The sequence below is a fragment of the Oncorhynchus kisutch genome, linkage group LG20 (genome assembly GCF_002021735.2).
Source record: "Oncorhynchus kisutch isolate 150728-3 linkage group LG20, Okis_V2, whole genome shotgun sequence".
NCBI lineage: Eukaryota > Metazoa > Chordata > Actinopteri > Salmoniformes > Salmonidae > Oncorhynchus > Oncorhynchus kisutch.
Window position 1 is genome coordinate 24,914,546 of NC_034193.2, and position 16,638 is coordinate 24,931,183.

Sequence of the window (16,638 nt, forward strand, 5' to 3'; positions counted from 1 at the left end):
AGGATACGTTTATTAGATTTACCAGCATCAGAAATTGCAGCCCAAATAAATGCATCACAGAGTTCAAGTAACAGACATCTCAACATCATCACTTCAGGGAAGACTGTGTGACTCAGGCCTTCATGCTTGAATTGCTGCAAAGAAACCACTACTTAAATACACTAATATCAAGAAGAGACACCAGCAATGGACATTAGACTGGTGGAAAACTGTCCTTTGGTCTGATGAGTCCAAATTTGAGATTTTTGGTTCCAACCACAGAGTCTTTGTGAGACGCAGAGTAGGTGAACGGATGATCTTCACATGTGTGGTTCCCACCGTGAAGTATGGAGGAGGAGGTGTGATGGTGTGGGGTGCTTTGCTGGTGACACTGTCAGCGATTTTTTTATTTATTTAAGGCACACTTAACCAGCATGGCTACCACAGTATTCTGCAGCGATATGCCATCCCATCTGGTTTGTGCTTAGTGAGACTATCATTGTTATTCAACAGGACAATGACCAAAAACACACCTCCAGGCTGTAAAAATGTTGTTTACATTTTTTTATTTGAATTAATTATTTAACTAGGCAAGTCAGTTAAAAACAAATCCTTATTTACAATGACTGCCTACACCATCATTGTAAAAGTTATTTGACTAAGGGCTATTTGACCAAGAAGGAGAGTGATGCATCAGATGCCATGGCTTCCATAATCACCCGACCTCAACCCAATTGAGATGGATTGGACCGCAGAGAGAAGGAAAAGCAGACAACAAGTGCTCAGCATATGTGGGAACTCCTTCAAGAATGTTGGAAAAGCATTCCTCGTGAAGCTGGTTGAGAGAATGCCAAGAGTGTGCAAAGCTGTCGTCAAGGCAGAGGGGAGCTACTTTGAAGAATCAAAAACCTAAAATATATTTTGATTTGTTTAACACTTTTTTGGTTACTACATGATTCCATTTAGTTTTGATGTTTTCACTGTTATTCTACAATGTAGAAAATAGTAAAAATAAAGAAAAACCCTTGAATGAGTAGGTGTGTCCACACTTTTGACTGGTACTAAGTGGTTATTGCCAAGAAAGCTTCTGACTGCTACGGAGTGAATCCTAGAGTGAATAAATCAGCAAAGGAAGTAATGACATCCACAGGACGTTGTATCCAGTGTTTCATAGACATTTCACTCTCAATTCAGCAGGATACACAAAAACATCCTTTGTCCGGCCTAGGCATTTGAGAGTGTTAGAATGGTATGTTTCAACACAACATGGCATTACCAAAAGGGCTGAGGACATTGCGCATGTGAAAATAATTATGTCGGGTGGTTGCATCCCAACACATTCCATGAGAATAATGTATTACTAACTTACTATAAAATGCTATGAAAATGGCTGACATCCAGAGGCCTGCAGAGGAGCCCATATAGAGTGAGGAATCTGACTTTTAAGTTAAGCTTTGTGTCTGAGTGTCTTATCATGCTACACTGTCTCAGTGCTGTGACCGCTGTGACCTCTGCTGCAGTCACAGAGCTCTAAGCCTTCAGTGATCACAGAGAGGGAGAGAGTGCTAGACAGAGAGCATGTGTGACAGACAGAGAGGTGGGGGAAATAAATGGGGGAAGAGGGACAGAGGTCCCAAATAATCACGCATCGTTGGGAAGGACATCACAGCAGGATTAACATGTGTGTCTGTCTCCCCTCGCTCTCCTGGCTAAACCCATCTTAATAGTAAAGATCATTGACGATAATGGATTTGATATTATTCAGCGCTTTTCCTGATGCTCGGAGCACTTTAAACCTCATCCAACACCTATAGGTATGTGTAACACCCACCTGGATGATGCCACAGAAGCCATTTTGCACCAAAAAAACTGTTAGCCATTTAGCTAAACAAATTGTCAAATGGGAATGAGCAATGTAAAGAAAGAGGGGGTTAGCAAAGATTAAATGCTAGGACCTGAACCTCCCAATGGTCAGGGAGTGAGTGAAGCATGCATCAATAAATTTGACTCAACAGTACACTTTCAATTACATTGTCCAACCTACAATCCTCAAATCAAGCATAGGGCCCTTGAGGCTTCCTTCTACCCCCACCACCTACCCACTTTGGTTTGCCCCAATGTGCTAAATATTCTGCGCCACAGGGAATGCGGCTATACCATATCTGGCTGGGAGGACAACCTCAAAGGAAAAGAGCTTTGTCGCAACAAGCTGCTACAATAAAATGCTACAGAACTTGGACTCACAAAAACGTCCAAATTTCACTTTCACATGAAATCCAAAAGGTCACACGACCACACGGCGAATAACTGCCAGTCTTCTCCACCTTGGCTCAAGCAGAAGCTGTGCTTGTGTAGATTGTGAGGTATCCATACATCTTTCAGACAACCACTGCCTGCTACAGTCACGCCGCCCAAGCTCCAGGGCCATTGTTAGCATCAGTGTCTTTGTGCAGTGTGTGTGTGTGTGTGTGTGTGTGTGCTCGTGCGTGCGTTTGTGTCTGTGTGCGTGAACAGGTAAAAGAGTGTGAGGGTACACCACAGGTAAAGCAGCTAGCTCAACAGAAGCCCTCCCCCCTCCTTTCTCTCAAAATTATTCCACCACTCCAAGCAAAGCAGTGAAACTAATTCGATCCTGGCCAGTGTCCACCATATTCTCCCTCCCTCTCTATGTTTTCTGGTGTTGGTGGGAGGGTCCATTTCCACATCCAGGGAGTTGGCAGTCAGTGAGGTGTTAGGGAAGCGCTCCTGATAGAGGGTGGTCTTCAGGGCAGAACGAGGGTCGGGACACAGAGAATTCCCTTCTTTGACGGAAGTCATATCTCCAGAAGGTACTTGGAAGGGACTAGACCTCTCTTCTTCCCACTGCTCAGCTTTAGGAAACCATCCAACTCATCGTTCTTCCCTACACAGATCTAGTTTGAGAAAAGAAAGGTGTGTGTTTAGTACAGGTGCGTGTGTGTGTGTGTGTGTGTGTGTGTGTGTGTGTGTGTGTGTGTGTGTGTGTGTGTGTGTGTGTGTGTGTGTGTGTGTGTGTGTGTGTGTGTGTGTGTGTGTGTGCGCGTGTTGTGTGCTTGTGCGTCAGCGTACCTGAGACTCTTTCACAGTCATCTGACCTCTGTCACGGTCACCATGGAAACCACCCGTGACCTTCCACACACGCTCACCCGGGCGCACTCTCTGTACAAAGTTGGCGGGGAAGAAACCCAGCTTGTCTTTGCTTTTCCCCTGGGAACACACGGCAGAACATAGTTAAGATAATTAATTACACTATGCTAGTATATTCTCAGGGATGTAGTGATAAAAAGGTGTGTAAACGCCGAATCCCAATAGACAAATGGCAATTCATGTAGATACAGCACTTTTTTATTGTTTGAACAAATGGTGTGTCTGCATGCACGCTTGTGTGCCAACGTGTTTGCGTGTAACTGCGTGAGCTGGGCAATTGCCTTTCCATCTGGACTCACCTTACCTCCATTAGACCAAACCAAAAGGCAAAGCACATAAAACTTTCATTACATCCTGCTCCACTTACTGACTTACTAACTCTGCTAAACCAAAGTTGCCCAAAGATACTGATTTAAGGTCAGTTTTGCTTTTCCCCATCTAATTGTTACAGGTAGAATTGGGGGAAGTTAAGATGATCCTAGATCTGTGCTTATCGGCAACTTGTACCTAGATAAAGCCACTACTCTCTCTATTGTCTAAGAACACTTCATGGAGATGTACTGTATATTAGTGATGCACCGGTTGACCTCGCATGTTTAGGGTCAGGAAATATTGTGTGGATGAATGGAGTATGGGTGGGGGGCGGGTTGAATATAGATTAAACAATGCATTAAAAATCCATAAATGTATAATTCCCGTGCAATTCATATCTATGGGCTACATTGAGGTTTTTCTTACATAATTTTTATCTGGCGTTAGTGCGTAGCCTTAGGGCCTAACTGTACAACCTGGACTCAGGGGTACGTTTCGTGTGTATTAATTTGTGGATGTCTATCATTCATTTCGTATATGATATGTTACGAATTGCAATTCGTACAATAAGTTACGAATTCCAATTTGTTGTGGCTAATGTTAGCTAGGTGGCTAACACTAATGTTAGCTAAGTGGCTAATGTTAGCTAGGCAAGGGGTTAGGGTTAGGGGTTAAGGTTAGGGTTAAAGTTAGAAGTTAGGTTAAAGGGTTAAGGTTAGGTTTAGGGTAAGGATAAGAGTTAGCTAATATGCTAAGTAGTTGCAAAGTAGCTAAAAAGTAGTATGTATTTACAAGTTGCTAATTAGCTATAATGCTAAAGTTGTCCAAGATAGACGTTTGTGTTATGTAACCGACAAACCGCCCTACTTTCATTTTAGCCTTAAGTAACCTTCTGTCTTACCAAATGTAACATATCATACTAATTTGAGTGTCCCGGATACACATTTACTATGTTACGTCTAGTCTATGAGACCAGGCTGAACTGTAAGCACACAAAATACATGCCAATTGCCAAACGCTTTTGGGAACTTGAGCAGAAAAAGTTCATGACGATCCATAGAGGCAAAAAGGACAATGCCGGAGTTTAATTCAATCAGAGAAAAGCTGCAAAATGGGAAGTTACAAATAAATAGAAGGGAGGGCCAGAACAGTACTCAAATGTATGGGAAAGATTTTGTAAAGTGGTAAAAGAGGATGTTAGCAGTGTCGGCTATGGTATGTGTGATGATTGTGAGGCGCTATACAAATTCGACAGTCACAAGACGGGGACTTCAAAATGGCACGTCAAAGGAACTGTACAGTTTAGATGGGTTAAATGGAATAGCTAACTGAAATCTGGACACTGACTGTTGGTCTATAACCTCTCACATAGCCTAATATAATTTGAACTCCTGCAGAATAAAGCATTTCCTGCAGTAAAATTATACACCAAATGTACATTTTTACTCAGGAACAGGAGTGGAGAAATATGGATTTCTTTCTTTCAGCATCTTGAGAGAATGAATGCATGGTTAAGGAGTGTCTGTAAAGGTGGAGGTGCTATCTCGGTCACCATCATAAAAAATGATCGTATTCCAACCACATAGAATATATGTATCCAAGCCGAACTGAAATCTTATGAAAAACATGTTGGGTTATTTTTTTTAAAAACATTGACATTTCTTACAACCGGTCAAACTGATGTCATTTGAAAATGTTGCACGAAAAATCTTCCCTGTTTTTTGTTGTTATTGTTTTCTACCCGGTACATTAAATGTCTTTCCTGCGCGAACGAAGCAGAGATGAAAGAGGAAAATGAAAACAAACTTTACCCAATGTCAACTAGATCGAAACATTCATTCTATCGATTTATGAACAAGCGTTTATTTAGTCTTCTACAAAAGGTGCTATCTAGAACCAGCGCATTTTCTATATTTGTGGGTTAGGGTCGGGTGCAAGCCTCAGATTGTCACGTTATTACATACTGTATAATCAGGCGCTTGCAGATAGGTTATTAGCAAGTGCGGGCAGGTGCAGGTGAAGAAATAGCTGACCCGTGCATCACTACTGTATAAAGTATAGTAGATCCTGTTTGAATACTTGAATGCTTTCATGTCTTTTCTGATATTGACTTGACTGGAAGGGTGAAAGCTATGTAATGGAGCCCTTAGATATACAGTTGAAGTCGGAAGTTTACATACACTTAGGTTGTAGTAATTAAAACTCGTTTTTCAACCACTCCACAAATTTCTTGTTAATTAACAAACTATAGTTTTGGCAAGTCGGTTAGGACATGTACTTCCAACAAAGTTGTCATTCTTCCAACAATTGTTTTCACTTATAATTCACTGTATCACAAGTGGGTCAGAAGGTGACTGTGCCTTTAAACAGCTTGGAAAATTCCAGAAAATGATGTCATAGCTTTAGAAGCTTCTGATAGGCTAATTGACATCATTTGAGTCAATTGGAGGTGTACCTGTGGATGTATTTCAAGGCCTACCTTCAAACTCAGTGCCTCTTTGCTTGACATCATGGGAAAAGCTAAAGAAATCAGCCAAGACCTCAGAAAATAAATTGTAGACCTCCACATGTCTGGTTCATCCTTGGGAGCAATTTCCAAATGCTTGAAGATACCACGTTCATCTGTACAAACAATAGTGCGCAAGTATAAACACCATGGGACCACATAGCCATCATACCGCTCAGGAAGGAGACGCGTTCTGTCTCCTAGAGATGAACGTACTTTGGTGCGAAAAGTGCAAATCAAACCCAGAACAACAGCAAAGGACCTCGTGAAGATGCTGGAGGAAACAGGTACAAAAGTATCTATATCCACAGTAAAACGAGTCCTATATCGACATAACCTGCCAGGCCGCTCAGCAAGGAAGAAGCCACTGCTCCAAAACCGCTATAAAAAAGCCAGACTACGGTTTGCAACTGCACATGGGGACAAAGATCATAATTTTGGAGAAATGTTTTCTGGTCTGATAAAAACAAAATAGAACTGTTTGGCCATAATGACGATCGTTATGTTTGGAGGAAAAAGGGGGAGGCTTGCAAGCTGAAGAACACCATCCCAACCGTGAGGCATGGGGGTGGCAGCATCATGTTGTGGGGGTTCTTTGCTGCAGGAGGGACTGGTGCACTCCACTAAATAGATGGCATCATGAGAAAAAAAATTATGTGGATATATTGAAGCAACATCTCAAGACATCAGTCAGGATGTTAAAGCTTGGTCACAAATGGGTCTTCCAAATGGACAATGACCCCAAGCATACTTCCAAAGTTGTGGCAAAATGGCTTAAGGACAACAAAGTCAAGGTATTGGAGTGGCCATCACAAAGCCCTGACCTCAATCCTATAGAAAATTTGTGGGCAGAACTGAAAAAGAGTGTGCGAGCAAGGAGGCCTACAAACCTGACTCAGTTACACCAGCTCTATCAGGAGGAATGGGCCAAAATTCACCCAACTTATTGTGGGAAGCTTGTGGAAGGCTATCCGAAACGTTTGACCCAAGTTAAACAATTTAAAGGCAATGCTACCAAATACTAATTGAGTGTATGTAAACTTCTGAACCACTGGGAATGTGAAAAAATAAATAAAAGATGAAATAAATCATTCTCTCTACTAGTATCCTCTCTACGATACATTTCACATTCTTAAAATAAAGTGGTGATCCTAACTGACCAAAGACAGGGAATTTTTATTAAGGAAGGAAGGAAGGAAGGAAGGAAGGAAGGAAGGAAGGAAGGAAGGAAGGAAGGAAGGAAGGAAGGAAGGAAGGAAGGAAGGAAGGAAGGAAGGATAGAAAAAGTATTCTAACAAAACAAAAAAATATATTTTTCACCCACCTTCCACCAGTCCTCATTAGAGTCATCAGTTACTTGCACTCGATCGCCAGGTCTGAGAGGGAAACAACAGGTCCTGATTAAACACACAAATGCACACAGACATTCCCGGCTGCCTGTCCTTCTCAGTCTGTGGCTCCAACAGCGTTGCCAGTTACGTCTCAGACCCCCAGTGAGAAGGCAGATGGTCTGAGAGATGTGTTGGCACTGCACACCTGTCCCTCCTCTTTCTCTCACCTGCCCACTGCGACAATACCCCGTCCCCATACACACATACATTTCTCCCTCCATCCATTCTTCATCACTGCCTCTTTCTTTACCTCTAACTTTTAACCTTTCATGTGGTAATGCGAAGTCTGACTTTCTGTCTGAAGATGACCGAACACGTGTGCAGGCACACATGCATGCGCACACGCACACATGCGCGCACACACACACACACACACACACACACACACACACACACACACACACACACACACACACACACACACACACACACACACACACACACACAAAAGTACTATGTATTTAACTCACTGTAATTCCAGATCATTCTTCTCCTGAGGGATGAACTTGTACAGAGCCACATAGGTGTGTACAGAGTGGACGTCGATGCGCTTTGGAGTCTGGACACACATGCACACACCAAATGAGTCTAATACACACCGTTTGTATTTCATTTGATCACTTTGGTACTGTTTTCACAAGTATGTGTGTGGTGAATTTTCAAAACTCCTACTACAAATTTCCAAACTGGTGGACATCTTTCACCATTGATCCGAAATATACGTTTACTGTGAAATATAATAAGTACATTGGTTCACCAAAACACAAAATAATGATATCTTCTCAATTTAGTTATTTTAACAACCAGTTAATTCAATAGCAAAAAATGTAATCTGCATGTTTAAAAATTGCCCATTGAACGTAGTATGCTTCAGTACTGTAAATTACAATACATTACACTGTTTTCACATTAGGCAATACACTTGCACTACACATTCAAATTTACTGAACATAACATTTCTGTCATTTCTGTCCCATGTGTGACCAAAGGTGTGATCATTGTTGACATCTTTCACAACGTGATCAAATGAAAGAAATTAAAGAGACAATGTTTAGCAGGCACTAGTTTGAGTCCAGCCTGTCTTGAGCATTTGGCCATAGGTTCTCATCGAAATCGCAGTAAATATCCTCATTGTTCATGCGCCTGGGGAAATCCAAGCTTGACATACTTCAGGTCTGGTTTGATGTCATTGCATGCCTCATCCATGGCCTGAAGGAGGGGGGGTACACTCATTGGGATGGCAATCAATCGTAAATAGCATATATTACACTATTATGGTATTGTATTGGCCTATGCAATTTTAGTAAAACAGGGGTGAACAAAAGGTCACATGGAGGTTGATGGCAGAGTTTGAAATAGGGATAGATAGAGGGAGGGTTTAAATTTAGAGGTGAAGTGGGATTCAAGGTTGAAAGGAAAGAGGAAACACTTGAGAAAGAGATATGCTGACTACGCACCTTCAGACTGACCCTGTCCTCTGAATCAGCCTCACTTTCAGGAGGATTGAGAGCTAGAGGGAGAGAGAGCAAGAGAGAGGGGGGGGATAGAGAGAGAACGAGAGAGAATGAGAGAGGGGGGGGATATATATATATATATATGAGAGAGAGAGGGGAGAGAGAGAGAGAACGAGAGAGAGAGAAAGAGAGAAAGAAGATAGATCGAGAGCAGGGAAAAGAGAGAGAGGAGAGAGAGAAAGAGAGTGGGAGCAGAAAGAGAGAGGGAGGGACAGTGAAAGAGAGAGAGGGAGCATACAGATTGAAAGAGAGTAGAGATACAGAAAGAGAGAGAAAGAGGGAGGGGGTCTTGTCACTTTGCAGTATAGCACAAAGACAAGGTCAGTTAGTTAAAGCATACACAGTACTTTATATCATCGGATTTATTGAAGATGGAAAAACACTGGTGAATTCACTACACACACACAGGCATATTCTCACGCACAGACAGACAGACAGACAGACAGACAGACAGACAGACAGACAGACAGACAGACAGACAGACAGACAGACAGACAGACAGACAGACAGACAGACAGACAGACAGACAGACAGTTTAGTTTTGTCAATGGAAGGCCTTCTCTGTGTAATGGTTGGGTATAATGATAGTCTATAATGAAAGAGATTATTTCAGGAGAGGAGGACAATGGTTGACAGTCCAGGCTTGACTTTTTGCAAGTTCAACCAACTAGTCACGTTGATGCAACATTACATATATAACATTACATTAATTACATTTAAATGACATGACATTGATAAAGGAGTTTGAAATAATGAGGAAATAGGTTGACTCAACCATTTAAAGCCCAGAGTGTTGGGGGTTTGGAGTGATGGTGCTTTAGAGTGAAAGGATAGGGAGGGGCAATGTTTCCTCTAAGCAACGCGAGTGCACAGGCGCTGCTTCCCAGGGACTGCCGCGCACGGAAGAAATATCAAGTCACGCAGAGAAGCACGAAGTGCTAGAGTTTCCCCCGTGAGTTAACATTAGCAATGTTTGCCTTTACTATGGGAATTGTAATAGAATCAACGCAATATTAACTACTTTCAATTTTAACATACCAAAACAAAACAAATGATGCATGCATTAGTATGCAAAACTAACTATGCAAAATATTTTGCTGTAGGCAGAACACATCGGAATAGGATTCTATTGCCCGTACTCTAAACAGACTGGTGCGCCATAACCAATCAGAGCTACAGTAGGCCTATATGCAAATGAATCCTTGCCATATATGGATTTGTGCCATTCACTCTGAACTGGACTGTTTTACACCATGGGTGGTTGTGATTATTATGCGTTTCTTTAGAGATTAATGCAGAGCAGTATTTAGCCACGTGTGCACATTTGTTCATATTCTTTGCTAGTTTGTGCGTTATTAGCCCAGTAATAGCTAGCTTGTAGTTAGCAATGTGGGAGTGATTGCTTCCTACAAGAGTACAAAACGTGTATTTCTAGACATCTTTGAAAAGCGAGTCATACTAAGTAGCCAATAGGCAGAGGGTAGCATAATTTGTCTGATTCTCTGTAATAATGGTATAGGAATAATAATACATTTTATTTTGTAAAGTGGTTTCTTGCATCAAACAACAAAACAAGTGTTCAGTCACCTCCTCGTCTGAAGGACAAGTGGATAAACAGGTTAATGTCAAGCCCTGCATGTTTCATGGGATGTAAGCCTGCATCAAACACCACACATTGGCTGTTACTGTAGGCTGAATGATAGAAACCCCATTTCCATGTTAAAATGTTATGTGATTCATTTTCTCCATAGTTTTTCATGGTAGGCCACTCTGGTAGGCCAACATTATGATCAAATAGCCACAGTAGTCTACTTAGCCACTGTTAAAACTGTAAATGAAAGCAGGTACAGCCTCAGTGTTCACAGAAAACGAGCGCCGGAAGTTGCACGGATATTTCACAAGGTTCAAGTTTGCACTCAGCAGACCTGAAATTTGCTCAGTGCTGAAAAATATTTGAGGAAACATTGGGGAGGGGTTGGGAATAATAGCAAAGATGGTGGATAAATAAAGATAGTTCACTCTGGCCGTTTACCATTGAAAAAAATTGAAATTTCTAATCTACTTAACGGGGTGGCTCTCCCATAGATACCAATGATGGGTCTGGTCTGCTTAGTTCATTGAATGTATATGAACCAGAAAAAAAAACAGAGAGTGGGAAGTCTCACTTCCTCTTCCATCTCTGATAATAGGTTAGAAGTGAGAGGTTTAGAGTTGAAAGGTTGGGGTGAGATGTCAGGTAATAGGTTAGGGGTGAGTAAATTGTGGGGAATTTGATCCAACTCACTCTCAGTCTCTGGGACAAACTCCTCCTCAACGATTGGTTGCGTTTCCAGTCCCTCCCCTACTCTCTCCACCTAAAGAAGACAAGAACAAGGTGCCAAGTCAGAGAGGGAAGAAGACAGCATGCAAAAGGAAAGAAGCTGGGAAAATACTGATCCGTTTGAACTGTTATTGTTAGCATTTGTATATTAAAACACATTGCTTTTTTAAGTATAGTGAGAAAAATGTCAAATAGACGATTTGTATCTATGAACTCAAGTGCATGTAAGCAGTGTACCTTATGAATGGGGGACCCAGTGATGCTTCCGAAACTAGAGCGGCTCATCTGTGCCAGCGACGTTCCATAACGCAGAGCCTCATACACAGGGTCAACTCCCCCTTTATCAGACTCTAGAAACACACACACACACACACACACACACACACACACACACACACATACACACACACACACAGAGAGAGAGAGAACAAAACAATGTGTCAGACTAAAGACCAGATCTTGGAATGAACTAAAGGTCTAATATGTAGCATCAACGCTGATCCCTCAAGCAACATGCACGCGCACACACACACACACATACACACTCACTCACCTTGCGATGGTGGAGCTTCCTTGACCACCCCTAACATATCGTTAGTCAAGAGAGGGGAGCTGAAGTTCCGTTTAAAGGCCCCCGTCTAGCAGGCGAGAAGGAGAGAAGGAGAGTGGGATGAGAAGAGACAGAGAGGCGTTGAATAACTGTCCCTATTTATTCATTTTGTTTAACCTTTATTTAACGAGGCAATTCAGTTAAGAACAATTTCTTTCCCTATCAGCTGAATGTCATTTAAGCAGCGAAAGGTCGGACAAACACAAATGTCAGAAACTTTCTCACCGTAAACGGATAGTCTTGTGGTTTACAAAGGACGCTGAAAATGTATGTGTGCGTGCGTGTGTGAATGTTCGTGGGTGCGTGCGTGTGTGAATGTTCGTGGGTGCGTGCGTGTGTGAATGTTCGTGCGTGCATGCGTGTGTGCAGAGCGGATGCTGACTGTGTATGATATTCCCTCTGCAGTCTGTGGCCCGGGGGTCACTGTAAATTGAACAAGGAGACAGGTGGAACTCGATTCTTAGCCTTCTGCATTTCCAGTGAATTGTACCTGCACTCTCTTATCATGTCTATCTGTACAGCATCGTTCACATCTCACACCCAATGTCAGCTAGACAAGCACAACAAAGCCTCGCCATTGTCGTTTGACAGAAAACCAACATTCGCCACAGTAATTCCCAAACTGTTGGGATTAAAATAGTCCACGGACGTGTAAGGCAATGAATCACGGATTCTGATTTAGAAATAGGAACGGAATAGAACTCAAAGGTCGATCTGAGTCATTGAACGCTTTGTGTTTGACAGAGGGAGCAGTGTTGTGTCGTTTTTTTTCCTTTACGATCCCGCCCCAGGTGCAGCATAGCTCTACTTTCATCTTTGCGGGCATCATGGCATAAAATATATCCATATATCAACAGCTGTCATCAGTGGCTGGATGAGAGCTTATACAGAAAGGGGAAGATAAGGTGTCAGGACCACGCTAATGTGATAAGTCACTTTACCCAAGACCCGAAGACTTGTGTTAGCTTCCGAGGTAATGCCTTGGCTTCAGTTCAGTGGGCTAACACAGTCTTGTGATGAGAACCGATAACCGAAAGCATAACATAGGACCGGGCAGTGTCATCGACAAAATATTGTCAACCATACTCATAAAAGGTGAACCATGAACCGTCACGAGTAACCTCACCCAAGCCTGGGAGACTCGCGTTGGCTCCAAGAGCTAATGCCTTGGTTTAGTTTGGCTCGCCGACGCTGTCTTGTGGCGATAACTGGTCGATCATTCTCGCTTCTTCCAAATATAACTTTTTGGAAACATAAATCCTAAGTTATTATATGAGCAGAGTATCCTCTCTGCATTTGATTAGATTAGTCTCATTATAACGGATATGTTATAACGGATGCGCCACAGTGAGATTTTGATAAATGAGACGAGAGGTTCCTATTGGCTGTCAAGATGGCCCCAAGGTGCTCAGCAGGGCATGTGGGGAATTGGAGGGGTGACTTTCTACTTTCTCTGGAGTGATCTAAAGTCAATTTAACGCTTATTGCTTCTCTTATTGCTTATCTTGGGGCCCTCCTCGTCCCCGTCCAAATTACAGCTTCACCCCTGATAGGGTAAAACGATGATGAGAAAGAGAGGGAGAGAGAGAAAGAAAGAGAGAGAGAAAACAAGCGAACGAGCGAGAGAGAGAATGAGAAAGAACTAGAGAGAATAGATAACTAAACTAGTTGTGTTGACAAAACTCTTGCTCGTTAATCTTGGCCGACAACCTTTATTTTTGAATTATTTGGGGGTGAAGCTGAGAGGGGTGGAATTACGAACCAAACTTACCTAATCATCCCTTCTCCCCACCCCAATCGTGCCTTTATTATAATTATTGGTCTGGGCTGGGGATTGGGCTAGATTACTAATGCACCTTTGATGATATTCCCACTGGCTAGATTCAATGTGGCTCCCAGATGTCCAACTGATTCAGATTTTTGGACACTTTTGGACAAACACACAATTGCCCCTCTTTTGACCTCAAACGAGACTGGTGCCCAATCCTGTATTGACACCATCACTCCTAACTCCTAGCCCCCACCTCCTATCTCCTAGGCATTGTGTCGATCAGAGAGGATAGGTGTAAGCAATATGGTGGACATTTTCATCTAGCCTATCTGAAGGCTAGGTGAATTACCAGTCTCACCATATATTCCCAATTCTCACATTGCTTTTCATAATGCTTGGTCCTTGGATTTTTAAAAATACATTGTAATTGACTCTACAACAGAAGAACGCCAACAACGTCACTAAATTAAATGAATTAAAAGTTTAAAAATGAATTAAAATTCAAATCCCACTCCACAGGGGCCATATTTAATTTGCATACAAAGTGACACCAACATTCATTACATACTGATCAGGGGTGGTTGGGGGGCAACACGAGTCTAAACTTATGTACAAGCTACTGTAGCATGTTGCTGCCGTCTCTCCTCCATTGTGACTATGCAGCGGACACAACAAGTTTTGCTGCGTCCCGCGGGAACTGCGAGCACCTCAAACACACCGCATTTCACACTGAATTAGTACCAGCGCCTGGTGCAGGGAGATGTTGATTTTTCTGACTGACTTGAGAAAATCGGATTCATGCGAGAAGAGGGTGAGTGGGGGGGGGGGGGGGGGGGGTGCCTGGGGGATGGATGGATGGGGGGGGGGGGGGGGGGGGGGGGGGGGGGGGGGGGGGCAGAACAGCGCTATCTGCCTCAGCCCTCGCCTCAGCTTTTGTTCCACATATAGAAATTCAGAGTCATTGCGGATCATTTTATTATGGCTCTCACTCATCCTCTTCTTCTCTCTTTTCTTCAGCTGTTTCTCTTTGTCAGGTTGTCAATTATCTTTCTATTTCTGTCCCCTCTTGATTTTTTTAGCTCCTCTAGTGGAAAAACGTTCATCCTCTTCTAACACGATTCTAACACCCCCCCCCCCCCCCCCCCCCCAAAGAAAATAATAATATTTAGACCGTAATTGTTGAGGATCAGAAAGCAGTATATATCCAACTCTAGAACAGTCCACTACTTAGGTTGTAATGGTTGAGTACAAGACAGCTGTGGGGAAATCTGAATCTAGGGTAGTTGACTCACCTTTCCTGTGCAGGGCTGTTGGGACAGCTCAGAGGAGCACCAGAGGTGGGCGCCCAGCTTACAGGCTTTACAGCGCAGACCCTGCTTGGAGTTCCCTGCACAGATGGGAAGCCAGGTTACTACAGTACTGTACTTTCCTTTACTATACTATACTGTACATACCACACACGACAGTAGCCTCAGCTCACACACTACAATCCATTCATCAATCAATCAATCAACTAAGACTAGGTTATAAAATGTCAAAGTGAGACCCTTTTGATGAGAGATGTTATAGGCATGTGTATGGACAGTGTGATTATTAGCCACATCTACTTCGAACTCATCCTCAATCAAAATCCTAACTTGCCATTTGGCCACAAGAGCTCAAATTTTCATGGAAACATTGCACTGATCACATGGGATTGCTAGATTGTGTTGGATGTGCATACTGTCTCTCAGTAGTCAGTAGTCTGAGAATAGAGAATAGCTTTTATGTGACATGATCTACCAGAAGATGATTTGCATTTCATGTCGCTGCATTAAGGGAGTACTGGAACTGAATCGACCTACCCTGGATCACGTGTTTGCATTGCTGGCAGCAGGTGGGCCGACGGAAGACGTGCTCCTGGAAACAGTGGGTCTTCACTAGCCGGCCCTGGAGCTGGGCTTTGGAGGTCAGGGAGAGGGAGGGACTGAGGGAGGGCGAGCGGGACGAAAGCGAGGGGTTGGGGCTGAGCGAAGGGGAGAGGGAGGGTGAGCGCTCGCAGGTCAGGGGCGTCTCCCCGAAGGGTGGTGGCGAGGAGGTCAGCGGAGGCTCGTGGATGATCCCAGAGGGCAGGCGGACTTCCCCGTTGCTGGGGCGCTGGAAGAAGTTGTCCACGCTCTTGCTGCGCATCACTGACTTGAAGGACAAGGAGCGCTTTAGTCGCTGCAGCTGTGGAAAGAGAGGAGTGGAGACATTAGGTCAGCATGGATAGACAAGGGCTGGGGAATGACAAAATCACCGACAGTGATTGTTCAGAATAGCAGGGTGCACTCATTAAGGGCTGAATCGTAACTTGAGATCCATGTATGCACCTAGCAACTCCAGAATTCAAACACAATTTGACAAAGCACTATAACTTCGCTGTCTCCATGTAATGATAAAGAAGGTGGTTCGGTGAACCCCTCTCGGGTAATGAGTAACCTTGCCACAGACCTGAAGAATTGTGTTAACTTCCCAAGCTAATGCATTTGAGTTTATAGCGCAGCAGGCTAACGTAGTCTTGTGGCAGGAGACCTGGGTTTGACCGCAGCCACTCACATCTACACAAGATCCCTGGTCATGACCTGTGTTCAACCCACTGGATCAAAGACATTCATTCCATCCATCCATTCATTTATTTATTCCTTCATTCAGTGACGATGAAAACAAAACGACCACAGAATTTGCTAACGGACTCGTTGCTAACGAAAAAACATTATCATTTTAGCAGCAGCTAGCAACAGCTCTTCTGACTTGAATATGGTGACAGGAGTGAGACAGAGGGAAGCGAGACAGAGACCCTGCAGTACCCTCTGACTGCCCTTGTCCTACAACACCACACTTGCCTTGTTTGGATCAGAATTATAGCAGATCCAGGGAACTCAAGTCAATACCCCTTAAAATTCAGATTTGATTAGTTTATTGACCGGCCTGCTCCTCCGTACTGTGATGTATTGATGCACAACAAGGAACAAACACTGGGTTGATATTTCACTCCTCCGGCCGCCTCACTTCCAGTGGACTTGCCCAGGCATCTTGGCCCTAATATTAC

General features: G+C 43.3%; 1 protein-coding gene across 1 annotated transcript in view; it reads right to left on the minus strand.

The window, feature by feature from the left end:
* Positions 1-521: 521 nt before the first annotated feature.
* LOC109865221 (SH3 and cysteine-rich domain-containing protein 2) overlaps positions 522-16,638 on the minus strand; it is a 42,028-nt gene continuing 25,911 nt past the window's right edge. Inside the window, exons 2-11 of the mRNA XM_020453332.2 lie at positions 15,413-15,776; positions 14,861-14,955; positions 11,741-11,825; positions 11,425-11,537; positions 11,152-11,221; positions 8,811-8,863; positions 7,824-7,912; positions 7,287-7,338; positions 3,067-3,204; positions 522-2,891 (exon numbers count right to left, since the gene is read on the minus strand). Of these exons, the coding sequence (XP_020308921.1) occupies positions 2,793-2,891; positions 3,067-3,204; positions 7,287-7,338; positions 7,824-7,912; positions 8,811-8,863; positions 11,152-11,221; positions 11,425-11,537; positions 11,741-11,825; positions 14,861-14,955; positions 15,413-15,776 (1,158 nt within the window). The 3' untranslated portion in view covers positions 522-2,792. The remainder of the gene's footprint in view (positions 2,892-3,066; positions 3,205-7,286; positions 7,339-7,823; positions 7,913-8,810; positions 8,864-11,151; positions 11,222-11,424; positions 11,538-11,740; positions 11,826-14,860; positions 14,956-15,412; positions 15,777-16,638) is intronic.